Source organism: Barbatula barbatula, assembly GCF_947034865.1.
Source record: "Barbatula barbatula genome assembly, chromosome: 24".
NCBI lineage: Eukaryota > Metazoa > Chordata > Actinopteri > Cypriniformes > Nemacheilidae > Barbatula > Barbatula barbatula.
In genome coordinates, this window is record NC_136787.1 from 19,237,010 (window position 1) to 19,255,332 (window position 18,323).

Below are 18,323 nucleotides of genomic sequence, written 5' to 3' on the forward strand. Positions count from 1 at the left end.
CAACACAACCCGTCACAAACAATCTCAGTGATAAGCACTCTTATATTATTTAAGTAATGATTCGTTACAAATACAAATGTCCAAGCTGGCCCAACACATCAAGAACATGTGACAGTCTCACCTCACACTGGAGGACAAACTGCTTCCCTCCTTTGATCCTCAACAGAATGCACTTCTTGTCCTTGATCTGCGTCTCCTCCACCGTCACGATCTGCTCCATGGTCAGAAGGTTTTGCTGTGGGGAGGACAGACATGATTATGGAAGCCATCTGAGGTAAACACACATCTCTGCATCACTGCTGAAACCTCTTGAGGTTGTGCATAACAATGTGCTCATGTTCTCAACGATCAAACTCGCTGTCAGACTGTCTGTCTGATCTTGATATCAGATTCTCACGAGGAGAAATGGAAGTCATCCCACTTCACAAACACTTCTTCTCCACCTTCCTCCTGAAAGGACACCTGATATAAAGTGAAGTGTGGGAAGATGAATCTTGTGGTTTAATGAACATTTCATTTGGTGACATTTGGTGTTGTGATAAGCAATGTGAGCGTCGTGCTACATTTATAACAGAATTAGCAATTTTCCTTTACTGTGTGAAATATAAATACGGTCCCATCACAATATCACAATAAAAATAGTGTTTTTCTGTGACAGTCAATGTAAATATCCTTTATATTACACAACCATGTGAATTAATGATTTGACAAATGAAACATTCTTCATCTCGTTTGATTTGCATCATCTTTGAGAAAAAGATTTTTTCATGACAGTTCTAATGTCAAACATAGAGTATGTTTAAATGTACACGCAATATTGTGCCTTGTCTTGACTTGCATACCATCATCATAACATCCAAAACCAGCCTGAAAAATGTCCGTACTTGCTAACACTGATACGGTCATGCATTCCTACAGACAACAAACAGCAAAACAAATAGAAAAGACGTCTGCACCACACTGAATGAAGCGCTGGTGAAATCTCCATGTCTTTATCTTACAGATCTGAATTTCTCTGGTCTCCTGCGGTGACCTACTTCTGCTTTACAGTTGTGCACAAACACATCACGTCCGCCAGAGGGGAAACACTAAACATAAAGGTGGGCATCTATATTGTTTATTACTTGACTTAAACATCTGGGCTGCAGGTGAATTCTGGACTCATGACGTATGCTAATTGCTAACACGAGGTGACTCCTCCTCTCCTTCATTTACTTTTCAGGTTACTCTAAAGGAGAAGAGGCGTCGTCTGAAACACACCGGACTCACCTTGAATTTGCCTTTTTTAAATGTTTTTGTCCAGTGCTCCTACGGTGCAGGGACAGACAGGCAATGTTCATTCTCTCAAACCCATCTAAGTATACTTCACACGGACACGACAGCAGAAAGACACTTACTCTGGATTCTCCTTCTCCTCTCCACTCGACGCGGTTAGGGAACAGATAGAAATATCGTCTCTGCCACTGCGTGAGGAACGGGTTTCCCAGCTTCAGCATATAGCCGTGCATGATGCAGTCCTTCCCCAGAGCGTAATCTGCAGAAACAAACCACCAAGATTTACATCTGGAACTTACATACATACATACTTAAATACATCAAAAGAGTGCTGACTTGCGTTTATGATATACGATGCACACCAACAGTTCAGAGTTTATTCGAAGATGTATTTCTGACCTCCACACAGGCATATGGTCACGTGATGGGCGCCGTTCCCTCGAGGGAAGCGTGTAGTGTCAGAACCACCTCTGTTTGAGGTCACGTGTGGAAGTGGGCGTGTCTCGGGCGCTTTAATTCATATGAGAGAATGTCTCACCACTGTAGCAGATGTCATTTTCTACTTTCTGCACCTCAGTGTGAAATGACTGTGTGTCAATTCTGTAGACGGCTTATGATTTAATGCCTGCTGGAGGTTTAGCCAGAAAACACCATCTTTCATTTTAAACCCTTGAAGAGGGAAAGATGGGAGTGCTGCAGACCGTATGTTGCCTCCACTGATATATTTTATTGAATTTCATGACAAAAGTCACATGTGCACGGTTCTTGACCTCTACAACCACAGCTCAGGAGTGTCTCACGAACTTCTGCTCAAGTTTATAAACACTATTTCATAACACAACAAAAAAAAATCCCACTTGCAAAGAGTTGAACTCTACATCTCTACAAAGATGAACAAGTCACTTGAATATAGAATTTTCAGTTAAAGGAGTAATATTATGGGTTTACATATTCTGAACAAAATGAGCCTAAGCGTGTTTCTAACAAAGATGATTTTGTTGACTGGACTTGATGTCAAGATGCTATAGAAAGTTTGTCCGACTTACAAAACAGAGTTTTCTGAACAAATAATATTACAAGACTTTGAAAGTTCCCAAGATGCATTGCAGCATGTTCAATTCAGTGTTTCTTGTTTGTTTTCTTTAAGAGATTAGTGTTTAAGTTCTTGCTGGCTTCATTTATGCTTAAATATGATTGTTTCTGTTAGTTTAGAGTTATTTCAATGAATGATGGTTTTTGATTGTGACCGTTGTTGAGGTTTGTTTGTTTAATGTTCAGGTGTAAGTGCATTAAACAACAACAACAACCTGTATGAATGAACTCAACACAAACTCTTACACAGGTACATGATCAAAGTTTTGGCCTGTTTGAGGCAGAAAACATGTGCAGTTGTAGTGACATTTGTTCATTTTTAAATAATCAATCTATTCTCTACTGTTCGGCCAAAAAAACATATTCGGTTCAGTTGTTCATTAGTTAAACTGGAATATTTATGTTTTGACAACTTTGAAAACAGTTTGATTTGTGTGGACTTCAAAGCACATTTGTTGAGAAAACTGATCGGTTGCCTTATTATTTTAAGTTTGTCAACTTTTCTTTTACAGTGCAAGAAACTCTTTCTGTGGACTTTGAAGCGAGCATTAGTGTTTAAGGGAAGGTGTCAGTGCCTCACCCTCCTCATGACCCTGCTGCTTGTTTTTGGCCCGTTTGCGAATTTCATTCTTATCCGTGTCGCTGTTGACGGCGTCGTACACCGTCTCTGCCACCTCCTGCTGCCAGCGCTCAGAGATCACCAGAGGAAAGTTCTTATACAGCTCCTGATCACTGTCCAACAGCTGAGAGACACAATCACACAAACATCACGTCACCGCTACCTTCAGAAACAACTGCTCACAAGAAACAAAATCTTGAAATCTGCACAGGAGGAGGAATTTAAGCACTGTTAGCTTCTATATTGTAAGTGCTGAACACATTCTTGAGTTTATTTAACGGAATAACATACGAATTCATAATCTACATCCATCCCAGATTAGTCATTTCATCTGAACACAATCGACTGGTTATACCTTTATACCCTTGGTGTCCTCTTCATCAAAGGAGCCGATGTCAAAGGCATCTGCGGCGTTGACCTCTCCTCTCGGAGGAATGAGGGGTGGAGGGTACTGTGACAGAACAGAGATGTGCAGACGATGAATATTACTGTAAACCATCATGACAAAACACACATTACAGTGTGTAAAAAAAAGAGCTAGTGTTACCTTCTGAAGATAGACCTGCTGCCAATCGATTCCTTTGAAGAACACATGCTCCTTCACCTCTGATGCCCTACAACAGAAAAATACAACCATCATCACTTCTGACCAGCAGGTGTCAGCAATTCAGAAGCAGACAGAAAGAACTCCCAGCATGCAATTCTCCATCTACACACTCAAATGCTTTTAGCCATCAAACGTTATTCTCCGTTTGTTTCATCTGTTGTTAAGTGTTGTGTTTTTATTTTTGTTCTGCTCTTACAGAGAGAAATAAAGACAATCTATCAGATAACAACATTTCTTCAGTTCTGAGCATCATTTGAAGTGAGACTGCTTTTAAAGTAAGGAACAGCTAAAGACTAGACACTAAAAATGACTTCCAGTGAACACAACCTGTGTTAATAAGCACACCTATCCAATGTCATGGCTTGGTATTACACATCCAACCTTCAGGATGTTCCGTGTGTTGACTTACCCCCGCCCTAAACAGCCCAATCTTTTAACGACATCTCGCTGTAAGAGTCCTTCAAGAAGAGACTTGAGTTCAGGTGAGAAAGAGTCGGGCAACTCCACATTCTGATGACAGAAAGAGGAAATGATGTCACATCATGATCATGACATCAGGCCTATTCACCCTTCTATGAGAGCGTTGGCTTTCGTATAAAACGTAAACATGCGGGACAGAAACGTTGTCGTCTTGAGAACTAACAACATCATAACAGCACAGCACATTTAAATCAACATTCACTGAAGCCACAAAGACTAAATGTGATGAGGAATCACAAGTATTTGTGTTTGCGTTGTAAACAAATATAATCATGGATAAAGGGGCATAAGCTCACGCTGTACAGAGAAGACTGGCCTAACTTCATAACTGTGGAGCTCGCGTTGTAAAAAGACGCATGTCGCATGCGTTGTATGAATAAGAAGCATGTCTGCGCAGAAACTGTTGAATAAAGACGCGTGTCTGCGCAGAAACTGTTGAATAAAGACGCGTGTCTGCGCAGCCGACATTGTATGGAGAAGACGCGTGTCTGCGCAGTTGTCATTATATAAAGACGTGTGTTCTGATCAGCCCGCATTGTATTAAAAGACGAGCCTCATTTTAGAACTTCTTTAATGTAACAGCAGAATAACAAATACCATTAAGCCTCAATTTATAACTGTGAAGCTCATGCTATACCGATGACACACTGCTCAGCTTGAGCGGTATAAAGATGCGTCTCGGCCTATGCCTAAAAGTGCATAGTTTTACTACAATCTGAAAATGAGCTCAATGAGAAAGAAATCTTCAAAAAGTGTATTTTCAGCAGTCTGTTTAGACAGTCATGAACGCAGCCGCTAACTGAGGAATAAACTACAGTCATGTTGAAACTAAGACCGTGAATGCAAAGCGCGGATGCAAATGTCTCTCCATTAGCATTCTCTTGCTAAACCCAGTGGGTGTAAAGGATCAGGTGTATTTCCCTCTTCACTTACGTGGAATAATGTGTGTGTGAGATTGAAATGTTTACATATCTCTAACCATGTGATTTTCCTGAAGGATGCCCATGATAAACCAGCGTGTACAAACTGATATAAAACCCCAGAAAGCCACAAAGAAGGAAGAGCACGTGGCTGCTTACCATGGTAAGTGTCATACGGTCGATCTCGTGTTTGTCTTTGGTCTTGTGCTGTCTGAATGGACTGTGTCTATGAGAACAGAAGATAAAGTAGAGTTCATGTTACTGTAAACAAAGAGCTCATCAGACGTGAGGTGACAGGTGAAGGGGGCGGCGGATGTCCGTTTTTAATGTAAGTGCCAATAAATGAATTTCTCGCGACTAAATTATGTTTTTTATCGTCACAGGTCAAAGAACATACGGGTCACATGACCATAAAACATGGCGAAAATCTATTCATACTACTCCCACTCATACTATATAGTACGTACTATTACAATTCAGTACATACTGTCACAGTATGCGCGTTCAGACACAGTGTTTGAGCTCAGTACACACACAATAGTGCATACTACATACTATTTCTTACTGGGTGAAACAGTACACATGTATCTGGGAAACATTTAAATGACTAATTCATTCAGACACAAAACCGTTATTATTTAAATGATTGTGTTAATTTTTGATTCACTAAGACGACTTAATGTTTAGTAAAAGCAGGAGATTATCATTTACAGCATGAAAGTTTTGATTCCTTCATCACAATAGGAAATGGAGGGTCAACGTGTGTGCAATGCACTATGGGATTTAACGCTCTGCACAATGATGTGGTTGCACCCCGCTCCTTATACGCCTACTGAAAATCTGCATACTTTACATACTGCACATACAGCAGAACAGAAAAGTGTATGTTTACAATTTTTGTCTAGGCCTGTTCTGACCAGTTTTCTTTTGGCTTTGAAGTGTGTGAAACACACACACACCCTTCAATGGAAAGACATGCCCCCCTCATCCTCTGCCCAGCGCCCCCCCTTCCCTCTCCGCCTCTTTCTTCTGCTCTGTGATGTCTGCAGACTGACCTCCTGCTTCTAAACCTCTGACATTTAAACTTTACCCTCCACATCAAACAGGTGAGAGAGAAACAGACACAGAGCGAGAGACATCAAGAATTCATGAGCGAGGACGGCCTTACCCTCGCAAGAGTTTGAAGAGCATGCAGCCCAGAGAGAACCAGTCGGCGCTGCTGTCGTACGCCGTTCCTTTCTGCAGAACCTCAGGTGCCATGTAGCCATGGGTACCCCTGCAAACACAGCAATTACACCCCGTCAAACACACTTCTAGCTCAATATTTAGCATACCAGATTTTTGCTGCGTTCGCAGTGAAAAACCCTTAACAAAACAAACCTTCCAGCACGGTTTGATTGAAATGTCATAGTATTGTGAAATGAGAACGAGAATGCACTTTGTGTACGTGCGTTAGAGAAAAGCCGAAGAGCACGGAGGAGAGACAGAAACTTCCCATGAACCTAATGAAAGATGACTGAAGTTCTGGAGAGGAACTTACACACTAGCGTGAGGTTTTTTCTTGGAGAAATCACAGGCCAAGCCCAGGTCAGAGATACGAACGTGTCCGTGTTCATCCAGCAGGATATTCGCAGGCTGAGGAGAAGAGAAAGAAAACATCTTTGACACAATGACTCGCATCACAAAAAAAAACAGGAACATATGCAAAGACAAGCACATGTGTTATATGCGAATGTTCTGACGCTCAAGTCAATCCAACTGTATTTATACAGCGCTTGTTACAGTTTCCATTGTTACAAAGCCGGTGAACATGAAGCATTATTGACTATAAGCAAAACATTAAAGTTTAACAAGTTAAAACAAAAGGAGTGAACACACAGAATACAGACACGCACAGAGGTTCATACACTCACACATGCATAAAACACAACTCCACACGCACAGAGCACAAAACACACACAAATAAAAACATCGGGAGAACACAGGCCCAACCAGAGGAACCAGTTCTCCTCCGGCAAAAACTGCAGCACCAAGCTCGTCACAGTTATGGATAATGTGCAAAGACAAAACACACAGGACATGCCAACAGATAAAAATGTTTGTAAAAAGAGATTTTTCGCTACTGTTCACAACAGGATCTGCATTTTCATGGGTATAATGGGCCTGTGGTGAGGAAGGCGGATAAATAATGAATTTTTTCCCCTGGTAAACCACTTCAGCTGCACACAGTTCAGATCCAGTACAGTTCTGTCTTTCTGATATTAGCAAAACATTGTTGATGTAGATACAGTATGTAGACATTTATGAAGGTGTGAATTGTAGAAACGTTATAAGAAAGCTTATTGTTTGAATCAGACTGCTGTCTGAATGCTTTCTGTCTTGAGATCTGTTAAGAACACTTCTCCGGGTCATTCTGGAAGAACATCTATAGTTTGTTTGTTGAATAACCATACTAGTAAACCAAAAATACCAGTGGCCTGGTACATGATTTTACAGGAGGAAAAGAGATGTTAGCTTGTTTTCTGCAGTGAATGTTTTCAAATAAAAGCAGTTATCCACTTTTGATCCAGTCTCAGAAAATGTTATATAAATATTTAGATACCGTATATCTGCCAATATATCAATTATCGGCTTCCAATGTTAAATAATTATCAGTTATATCAGTGCATCCCTAGTTTACATCAACCCGGTAGAAAAATTAGCTTGATTTTCAAGTCAACAAACAGCGAACAAACAGGCGACAGCTAAAAGTAATTTTATTTAGTTTTTTCATGTCCGTCTCCAGCATGAATATGGTGTAGGTTTAAGTGAAATATTAGAAATAAAAACATGGCCATAACACTCATGGACATCAAAAACTAAAATAAATAATTATCTCATGATCCATCTGTTTTCAAATCCCCATCATTTGAATATCACATCATCAATGTCTGTCAAAAACTAGCCTGTATAATAGACAAAGGTCTTTCACACATCTCGTGAAAACTATCTTGATCTTCTCAGACAAAGGCAATTATCCAAGTTTAATAAAATGTAGTTTCATTTTCTAAGAAAAATGACACATAATGATAAATCTTGTACGTTCCCATGTATTTGTGTTATCAGTAATGCTGCTGAAAGGCAAAACTAAGCAAACGTGATATCTCCGTATGGGTTTCTCTACTATACAAACATCAGTGATCGTGTGAATAGCAATAAGAAGGTTTGCTAACAGAATGCTACCCGCTTACATGCGCAGCTTCACATTTTTAGAGCTTGCCAGAGAAGATCATGTACATCTTCAGCCATCTGGCAGCGCAAAGCCCAAATACCTCACTTCAAATTGCATAATTCATATGGATTGTGTAACTCCCCTCCACATGGAGGATGGCTGCTTCCTTGCAAAGCGTTGAAAAATTACACAGCATCAGTCGTCTTCAAAACGCCACGCGAATCCCTGCGCTCGGGGCCGCGGGTTCAACTCGACTCGCTCCGTCATGTGACGTACTTTTCCATTTAGAGACAATAAACAGCCCTGCCAAGAGTGACAACCAAGCTTAACAAAAATAACCTCGGACGACGACGCAGAACAGATAGAAGCTTATGTTACAAAATACACAAAGTGGAGCAGAACGTTTGGTTTTCCCTTTTCGACCGCAGCGGAGGAGCGCTCAACAAGTGACAGAAAGAACAAATGATACCGTCTGAAGAATGCGGCGGACAGACGCTTTACCTTGAGGTCTCTGTAGACGACGAATCGATTGTGCATGTGCTCGAGGCCCAGGATGATCTCTGCGGCATAAAAGCGCATATCCTTCTCACTAAAGACCCCGTGTTGAGACAGATGATAGTGGAGATCTCCACCTGAAAACAAAAAGGAAAGACTGATCACTATCAAACATACACATTCAGTTTGAAACAATCGTCATATAATATATTTAGTATGATTGTTTAATAAGGATGTTCACAGAAGCGCATTACAGCAAATTAACGTCTGTCAGTTCTGGGAAAAACGTTCATCGCTTCATCACTCCGGGCTATTACTGGAAACATCAATGCATTTGTTGAGGTGATTCTATGATTCTTGAAGAACTGTGTGGGTGATGTGATAGTTTCACAAATTCAGAAGGACGTTCAGAGAAGTGCGGCGAAGAAACAGGAAGTGTGAGTATGATTGAAGAGGAAGCCCCATTCGGGCTGACATTAAGTTATAGAGGAAAGCAGAAGATTAGTCTTGTAAAGGAAAAACGGTGCATGGGTTTTAGGCACAAGTCAAGTCATCTCTGTGAATGCGTCTCAGTGCAATCTTAAACTTTCATGGCGTTATTTGAATGATAATGTGATGTTAGTTCTCACCGTTCATTAAGTCCAGAATGAAACACAGTTTATCCGGGGTGTGGAAGGCATACGTCATACACACTATGAAAGGGCAGTCCTGCAGAGAGAGAGAGAGAGAGAGAGAGAGAGAGAGTGTGTAAAATGAGAAATAGAGTGATGTTTTGTTTTGATTGATACCTGAGGTAGACGTCACTCACCCCTGTGCTGACCAATGACAGCATGATTCTCTCGTTGAGCGCCAGCGTTTCTCCCTGTTTCATTTTGATCCGTTTCTTATCCAAACACTTCATGGCATACCTGAGAAACACACAGTGAGCACATCCGTCTATCCAAACACAAAATGTGATGAATTTGCTTCATCTTTAACACACAACCTACATTTTCCCTGTATCAGCCTTTCTGCATCCATACACCTCTCCAAAACCTCCTCTGCCGATGATTCGATGCACGCTGAAATCATTCATCGTCAACTAGAAGTGAAAGAAGCACCAGTGGAGCACAATTAGATCGTGAGCAAAAGAAAGACATTGTTTGCTTACGTCTGTGTTCATATGCATTTACATAAATACTAATGATAAATAATGATGAGCAATGTTAATGCAGTACGCAGGGCTCCACAACAGGGACTGCCCGATGGCCGGGGGCCAGCATTGGAGACCTTTGGGGCCAGTTTAGAGAACTGTCAGCTGTCCGATCGGGACAGTGCTGTATCACCACAAACATTTTTAATTAGCAAATTGCCATATTCTCAAGATGACACAAAAGAGAACTCGATTCCGACTTGAAATCTGAATCTCCGACAATGTGCAACATACGGAATCGAGTTCTCTTTCACGTCGTCTAACACACATATCCACACAAAATGATGCCAAAAGTCCCATGTTAGCAAGTATCCTGGTAAAAGTCATCCATTATGTCTTAAGTAAACAGAAACAAAGTGCGTTACAGTTTATTACGGGGCAGCAGCATAATAAACATCTGTGCTATTAACGTTCATCAAAGGACGAAGTGTAAAAACATTCACTGCTCGTGACTGATTACATTATAACTTAAGTTAGGTTTCACTTACATTTTATTTATATGGTAAAGACTATAATGGCTTATTTGGTTATTTCATTCTGTACCTGATAACTACTATTAGATCAACCTGAAACACCTGAAAAGAACGAATTACATGCTTTATTACATTTACTTGTGCTATTGCACATACTAATATATTATTTTAATACTTACTGATTCGTTGTCTTCAAATTTCAGTTAGGCTAATAGTTTATATCATTGCCTTACTCAATGAGATTGAGATTACATAGGTAACAAATAACCAGACAATATTATTTATTTATTACTTTTTAAGGTGGGGTCAGTGAGAATTTGGCCAATCACTTTCACGTCCAGGCCAGTAGAAACAATCTTTAGCGTTGAGCCCCGAGTACTTGTTTAAAAGCATGCTCTTAATATTTCGTCTTTGTATCATGAGTCAGTCACGGCAAGGACATTTTAAGCAATTGGCATTTACATTTAAGCAATCAACAGTTTTCTAGTGAGATTTAAATCAAAATCTCTTTACAAAAAAATGAAAATATATAAAGACTCACATGGATGTTGAGTTCTACATTCTTCCACTGACAGAAACGAGTGAACTTGTCACTACAGAATAAGACAAAATGGTTTAAGACATTTAAATCAACCACAAAAACGTATCTGTATAATATTATTTGGGAGCCTCACCTTTCAATAAACATCTGAAAGATCTTTCCTCGAAGACTGTCGCAGATTTCAACAATGTATGGCTAAAAACAATAGAAATCCATCAAACACCGATTCAATTCAAATTCACTTCTATTGGGCTTCACTAAAGCCACCTGGAAAAACAGGTTTGGTTTTATTTGGTGTCGTGTTGGAGTCACCTGAAAGAGATTAGGAGGAACTTGTTTCTTTGCTAGGTGAGTCTGGACGTGGTCAACTGCTTTCTTTGAGAAGGGCTGTGAGAAAGGAAGGTAGATAAAGTGATGCTGGCTGATAAGAGAGGTCAAAACTCTAACACAACAACAATGGTTTCCCCTTATTAAACGTTACACATTGACATGAACCTTTTGAGCTCAGGTCCTGGTTATCAAAACATGGCTGTGACATAACAACACGGACCTTGAGTGTCCTAAAGGCCATTGTGTTGAGTCATTCAGCCTTCCTGTTTCTGAAAAGCTCAAGATGAAGACTTGCGACAGGCAGAGACTAATGGGCCTTCATTGAAGGGCACCTCCATTGAATACCCATAATCCTTTGCCTCCGGCCAGCAAGGTTACAGAACTTGGTGGCATTAATAGCATTTGTCACAAGCACATGAAATAACACAGTAGTTCTTTAAAATATTTATTTTGGCTTACGTGTGAACACGACAGAAGCTCCTTCATTATGAAGACATCGTAAATCTGTCGACTGCGAGTCAGCCTCTCCTCCTCAGAGTCCAACTTTTCATACTCTTTAATCTGAAAGGGACAAAACGAGATCATCTGAAACGCTATCCTGCGTTCTCGAACCGACGCACTGTGTTTGTGTTGTCAATGGATGAGGAACAAAACCGCTGGTGAGCGCTCGACTGAAGCGTGTTATTACAGGTCATAACCAACATGCACAATGAAAGTCAGGTCAAACACAAAAGACTTTCGTAACGTTTAATAAAAAAACAGAACTGTTCCCGATACAGCCGAATACGGAACGCCTGCAAGACACCAACATCACAACGATTTAATCATTTTGTAAAGTAAGCACTTGCAAAACAAATCGATTTTACCTCCTCGTAAAACTTCAGCTGTGGAACGGCGTCATCAATCTCGTTCATGCAGAAATCCTTGAACAAGAGGAAACCTGGATGACACGGGGAAGGAAGAAAGAAAGGAGAACGGTTAGATAAAGTGCAAAGAATGACTGATGGAGAACTTCATATACAGTATATTGCTTCAAATACAATTAGCAGGTATATTGACGTGTGATTTCACGACATGCATTCATGCAAAGATAAACAGCAGCACAACCAGAGCACATTATAAAGTGACAGCTGCAAAACCACGAATAAATAGAATGGTTTGCTTTGAAAAGAGGGAAGTAGATTCACTATTTTCCTAAGTCTATCAATAGCCATCACAAGCTGAAAACACACGAGGAGCAGCACAGGTCATGGCTATTATTTCACGGACATTAGATCAGGATGTGTTCAATATATCAGTGAGAAACATTGGCTAATATTAATACGCAACACTGCATTTTTCAGCCGTCTGTGAGAGGAGAATCAAATGAAAATTAGCTAAAAAAATAGAAAAACCTTGAACAAAATGAAAACGTCAAAAAACATTCTGATATGGGCAGTTGATGTCATGTGTCGTTAAATCATTTTAATAATCTGTTTTTGATTCAACAGGACCCAAACATGGTTGACGGGGCTCTGCCCTCAGTCATGACATCCCAGTACAGCGCCGACAGTGAATACTCTTCACGGATGAGAGACATGATAACAACAACAGCCTAACCTGTGGACTGCAGATTAGTAACAGTTTAGAGGATTACCCATAATCGCAGGATAGACGGCACTCTTCTAATTCAAAAATCATCCACCTGCCTGCCGCCTTGACCTTTTGCCGCTAGCATCCATCCCCTTGTCTTCAAAATGATTTTCATCTTTGGCCATCTTTCATTCTAAAAGTTACAGTCAACAACCAACCCTTGCGTGGTGTCGATGTGGCACAGAGGGAAAAGATCAGCACAGGCAGCGAAGATGAGGCTGTTCCCATAGCAACAATAGCAGGCCTTAATCTGATGGAAAGAGGTGCCGAGAAGGGCCGAACCACAGCTAGTGACTTCTGCTCATTTGAAAATCTGATTGGTGGAGCACATGGACAAACACAGGGCAAAAGTCACAGCGTGAAACGGAATCTGCAGGTGTGAGTGCTGAAAACAGATGAGATTACAGATGAACAGGACGTCCAGGGAAAGACCAAACGCTGTTCTAGCGGTGATGATACAGGCTTAGCAGGGCAGTTTCAGAGGAAACACAACATTACTGCCAGACGATTACTGCTGTTAAAATAGGAGGCTAATGCGAGCACTAATTGGATCACAGTGGGATTATCTTTGGCGAGAAAATATTTTCACACGAAACGACACCATCACTTTGTACCATTTCTTTACCTCCTGCTTATTTCAAACGAAAACTCAAAGAATGAAGAATAACAAGGCTTGCCATAGAAACACCAATAACTAGATCCAGTTTTCTTCTCTTGTCAGTATCCTCCCCTCCATCCTCTTCCTCCCTTCTGTTATCTGTCAAGCACTCATCCTCCCCTTCCTGCTGTCCGCTGTTTACACAAAGTCACAACTAAACTACACCAGAGACTAACAGAAACCCTGCTGGAGATGACACGGTACTGGATCTCGTTGAAATCATATAGATCTGATTGGTTTATTTAAATAAGCGGGGTGGTCATACGAGTCCATAAATGAAGGTCTGTTCAGGCGAGCCGCATAAAATGGCCAAAACAAACATATCTCCACGTGTACATCAACTGAATATTAATATAATCATCAAAAAGCGCCTACAACAATTTCACTTCAATTGATTATCAAATGAATACAATGAAAATGTTCGTCAAGCACAGGTTTATTATCTCAATAAAAAGCTAGCACCACACTGAACATTAAAGGTTTCATCGGAGACGGTGAGGTTTTTTTCTAAACCCACTGGTATTTAGGTGAATGGGAGCGACGGATACAAATTAAATTGAGCTGTTGATATTTCTACTCTTTACAGCTAACGTCACTGAGTTAATGGACTAACCTTAATCGCACTTTGAATTCACAAAGCGATCTCTCTCTGTGATTGCAGGATTTTCGCTGGAGGGCGAGTACAGGTGGGTCTCCAAACACATCATATCTGTCACTGAATCACAAACCCATCAGCACCGTAATCCAGTAGAATACAATGAGATCCTCTCTGAATAATTACACTGTGATTGTGTCTATCAAATGATAGAATTAACAACACATTCTCATAATTGTTTTATGACTCCATAAGAGTTAGTCACCTTGAAAAATTGTTGTGAATTACTGTTTGTAATTGTGCTGGTTGTAAATAAAAAGGGCGATATGAAAACAACGCTGACCCCTATTATCTTTCACATCTTTATGTCACATGCACCGAATCAAACAAGAATATTAATGATGCGCTGATATTGACATTTTGGCCGATAACCGATCATTCTTGAACATTGGAAGCCGATATATATATATATATACACACACACACACACGTATAGGCAGCATCTGATGAAACTGTCTATACCAGCCTTCCGGAAATGTTCAATTAGAGAAGAGCATGCAACACAGCACAAACCACACACAAGAAACTTCATCACGGTCGGTCACACATGAACTTTCCTTTGTATATTTACTATCAATAAGAGCACAGCTTGGGATGTGGGATGAAATGCCGTTTGCTCTTGAGTGGTGAGTTTTCACACCCTGAGCTGGGCCAATGGAAAGTGGATTGATGAAGAAAAACCAAGCATGGAGATGGCAGCCAGAGCTTCTGTTCGGGATCTTCTAGTCTTAAGCATCATGACTGTGTGAGGAATCAGTCTAACAGGCGGTTGGTGCACACGTTGAATTGTGCCGCAGCCAAACTGGAGCAGTGGACTGATTTATATTATACTGATGAATAGATCAGAGGTCAGCTAGCACACCATGTGTTAAAAAACAGATAAAATGAAAACAAAATAATAAAGCTTGCAGTGAGAGATCGAATACACCACTGATCATGACTGTATCTTGCAAGCAACCTTAGTAGAAATGATGGCCATGTTGCCTTAAAATAATCATTTTCACATTTATCATGTCGTTTTTTTTCTTCTTCGCTGAAGTTGACGCCCATCAGGGCGATGGATGATAAAAAGATGAATAGTTACAGCGGACATGTGACATTAAATGATGAAACATCAAACTAAGCTTCATTTCCAAATGAGGTGCAGAGACATAACACAGAATTATAAATGTCCTAAAGTTTCCAAGGTGGAGATGCTTGGAGTTGAAGATCTTTCTTTTGGAACCTTTGTCTAGCTTGTCAGGCCGTCATCTCAAAACGGTCAACATGCATATATCTGGGTAAGTGCCATGTGTCAAAGTAAGGTCACAAGCTTCATTTGAAAAGCAGCGTAAGACATGCAAACATCTAAAGGTGTACACTGATAAGAGCGTGACGGCTTTGGTGAAATAGCTATTCAAACTTTGGGAACAAAAGTCAACAGGACGTTGAGTATATCAGGGATCTACCATACAGGATCCATTTAACTCTTTAAAAGCGCTGGTAAGAACAAACTGAAGACCAGTGTCACACGACCAGAATAAACACAGAGATTATAGAGAAAAAAAACATACACTGATACGGCCCTGGGAAAATAACTGCACGACAACCCGCATCACATAAAAACCCACACGGGCATCAGGCCAAAAGCGTCCAGAGGACGAGAGACAGCAGCAGAGCTAGAAAAGAGAAAACAGGCCGAAACCATTAGAGAACAACACAACATAGTGACTGGCCAAGAGCCAAAGGCTCTGTGAAAAAGACTGCAGTCATGCTATATAACAGACCACATCTATATGGTTACGAGGAACGGGAACAAATGGATTATTCAGGTCATGAGTCAAGCCAAGACACACTTGAGGAACATTGGAACTGATAAAACAGAAAGAGGCTCAGGGGTGAAACGGCACATGTTTGAATCTCATCTAGCCGCTACTGAAGATGTTATCAGGTTTAAACACAATTAAAGCTGCAAGCAGCATTTAGCGGGTTCGAGCACTTTTAAGGCATCTAAAGCATCTTTGCCTTCATCAAGTAGGCCGAGGACTCTCATCCTAAAACACCCAAGTGGACGATACTCCCAACGCCTGAAAAATTATAGATACGGTCAGCAACAGTTTATAGACACTACGCATGATTACACACATATGCACAATATAGTACACTTGAGGGGAATCATCTTTTCAGGTTCATTTGGTCACATCCATTTAAGAAATGATCCTGTCTAAATGCCTAAATGCATTGAGTTGCTGCCATGTGACTGCTGAGTAGCTATTTGGGTTTACATGATATTAAACTGGTGTACATAATAAAGGTGTGTGTTATGTTTAGCAAAACAGCATCTTACAACCAGCCAGACATATTCTATATTTATAGATGTGTAAACATGGAGCAACGTTTAATGTTTAATGCATTATATGTCTAACACTGTGTTCCTGTGAGACAGGAAACGTATCTCTTGTCCGATCACCATCATATTTAGCATGCTTGTTTAGTGTAATAAGATGTATGATTGTACTTAATGGCAAGTCAATTGGATTATTTGTTAAGGAGTAGCGAGCTTTCAGGTACACCGTTCACTTGAATAGAATAAAGGACCCTGTAATGGTCATGCAAATCAAAAAGTTGAACATGTTTTTGATAGTCATTGATCTAGACAGTCCAGAGAATTGTACGGTGGTGGAAATTTTGAAATCGCTTGAAAAACCTAGGACAAGTTCGCAAAAGTAGGTTCTTAACATCATCACAGATAACTCACAAACAGTTTGATCGACATCAATGGTTCAAGAGCCAAATTTGTTTGGAATTATGAGAGCTTTCATATGATATCGATAGTTTGTGTAAATGTCAAATGTCAAGTGATACACAATTGTTAAGGCAACCAAAGATGTGTCAATTTTGCCATTTTTACTGTTATAGCGCCACCTAGTGTCCAAACGCCGCGGTATTTTGTAAGTCATCTCGGAGTGATGGTCTACACATATGTTCCAAGCCCCATGATGATATCTCTAATAGTGCTCGAGTTATGGGCATTTTAATGTAATAGACTCCGCCTATTTAAAATGTTTACGCCCCTAAGCAACCGTGAAAGGAAATTTCAACTTTTTTTGATAATTATTTACATTCACACTCCAGAGATTTTATCTGCATTGGTTTGGATCCGATCGGTCGAAAAACCAAGGACTAGTTCGCGAAAGTAGGTTTTTGACAAAGTTGTTCAGAATGAGGAGAGCTATCATATGATAACAATAGTTTGAGTATATGTCAAAGGTCACGTGATATATAATTGTTTATGCACTCCAAAAGCATTGCATCGCCCCCCGGTGGCCGAATGAGTTCATATTTCTTACAGACCTTCAGGACTACGAGTCGAACAAGCCCACCGAGTGTCATTTCGATCGGCCTCCGCTAACCCTGTCTAATGAGCGCTCAAACTTCATTGGCCGATGACCGCCATGTTTCTTTAGATACGCCACTGTCCTTTTATACAGTCATGGTACATGACACAAAGTCGGGCAAACGGTTGGGTAGTTATAGCCCTTTTCGAGTTCATGTATATTATAGCGCCACCTAGTGGCCAAACGCCATCTGCTTTTTACTGTGACCCTGGACTAAGAGTCTACAAATATGGTCTAAACCCCATGAAGATTGCTCAAACAGTTCACGAGTTATTGCCATTTAAGTAAAATATGCCACTTCCGGTTCAGACGTTTTGGCGCCCCTAGCAACGGTGAATCGAAATTTAAACTTCTTTTGGATAATTATTCACATTCATACTCCACAGAGTTCTACAGCGTTGATTTGGTTCCGATCGTGCAAAAATCCAGGGACTAGTTCATTTTTTTTTTGCATAAAATGCAAATTAGCGAAAACATTTGCATACCGGATATGAAATCGGAGATTTACGCTTTTTAAGTTTTGAGCCAATGATTACAATGATATAAAACACTTGGGTGTGCGACAAATGGTTAAGGAGTAAAGAGTGCAAATGTGCTTTTCATCGCTGTAGCGCCACCTATGGGCCGATTTGGCTGGGTCCATGTATCGGAGTAGCGACAAGGACTACTACCATCTGACCAAGTCTCAGCTCTGTCGGCCTTACGGTTTGGGCTGCCCATTCAGTTTTAGGGAAGAATAATAATAACGAAGAATAATAATAAAACA

The 18,323-nt window shown here is 40.5% G+C and overlaps 1 protein-coding gene across 1 annotated transcript in view; it reads right to left on the bottom strand.

Moving 5' to 3' along the window:
- The window catches only part of grk3 (G protein-coupled receptor kinase 3), a 34,414-nt gene that overhangs the window by 3,090 nt on the left and 13,001 nt on the right, over window positions 1-18,323 (bottom strand). The window contains exons 3-20 of the mRNA XM_079448680.1: window positions 12,102-12,175; window positions 11,695-11,796; window positions 11,218-11,292; window positions 11,039-11,100; window positions 10,906-10,957; window positions 9,689-9,780; window positions 9,508-9,607; window positions 9,329-9,407; window positions 8,706-8,836; window positions 6,534-6,628; window positions 6,162-6,269; window positions 5,153-5,219; window positions 4,003-4,103; window positions 3,534-3,600; window positions 3,342-3,437; window positions 2,948-3,110; window positions 1,398-1,534; window positions 122-235 (exon numbers count right to left, since the gene is read on the bottom strand). Coding sequence (XP_079304806.1) covers window positions 122-235; window positions 1,398-1,534; window positions 2,948-3,110; window positions 3,342-3,437; window positions 3,534-3,600; window positions 4,003-4,103; window positions 5,153-5,219; window positions 6,162-6,269; window positions 6,534-6,628; window positions 8,706-8,836; window positions 9,329-9,407; window positions 9,508-9,607; window positions 9,689-9,780; window positions 10,906-10,957; window positions 11,039-11,100; window positions 11,218-11,292; window positions 11,695-11,796; window positions 12,102-12,175 — 1,715 coding nt within the window. The remainder of the gene's footprint in view (window positions 1-121; window positions 236-1,397; window positions 1,535-2,947; window positions 3,111-3,341; window positions 3,438-3,533; window positions 3,601-4,002; window positions 4,104-5,152; window positions 5,220-6,161; window positions 6,270-6,533; window positions 6,629-8,705; window positions 8,837-9,328; window positions 9,408-9,507; window positions 9,608-9,688; window positions 9,781-10,905; window positions 10,958-11,038; window positions 11,101-11,217; window positions 11,293-11,694; window positions 11,797-12,101; window positions 12,176-18,323) is intronic.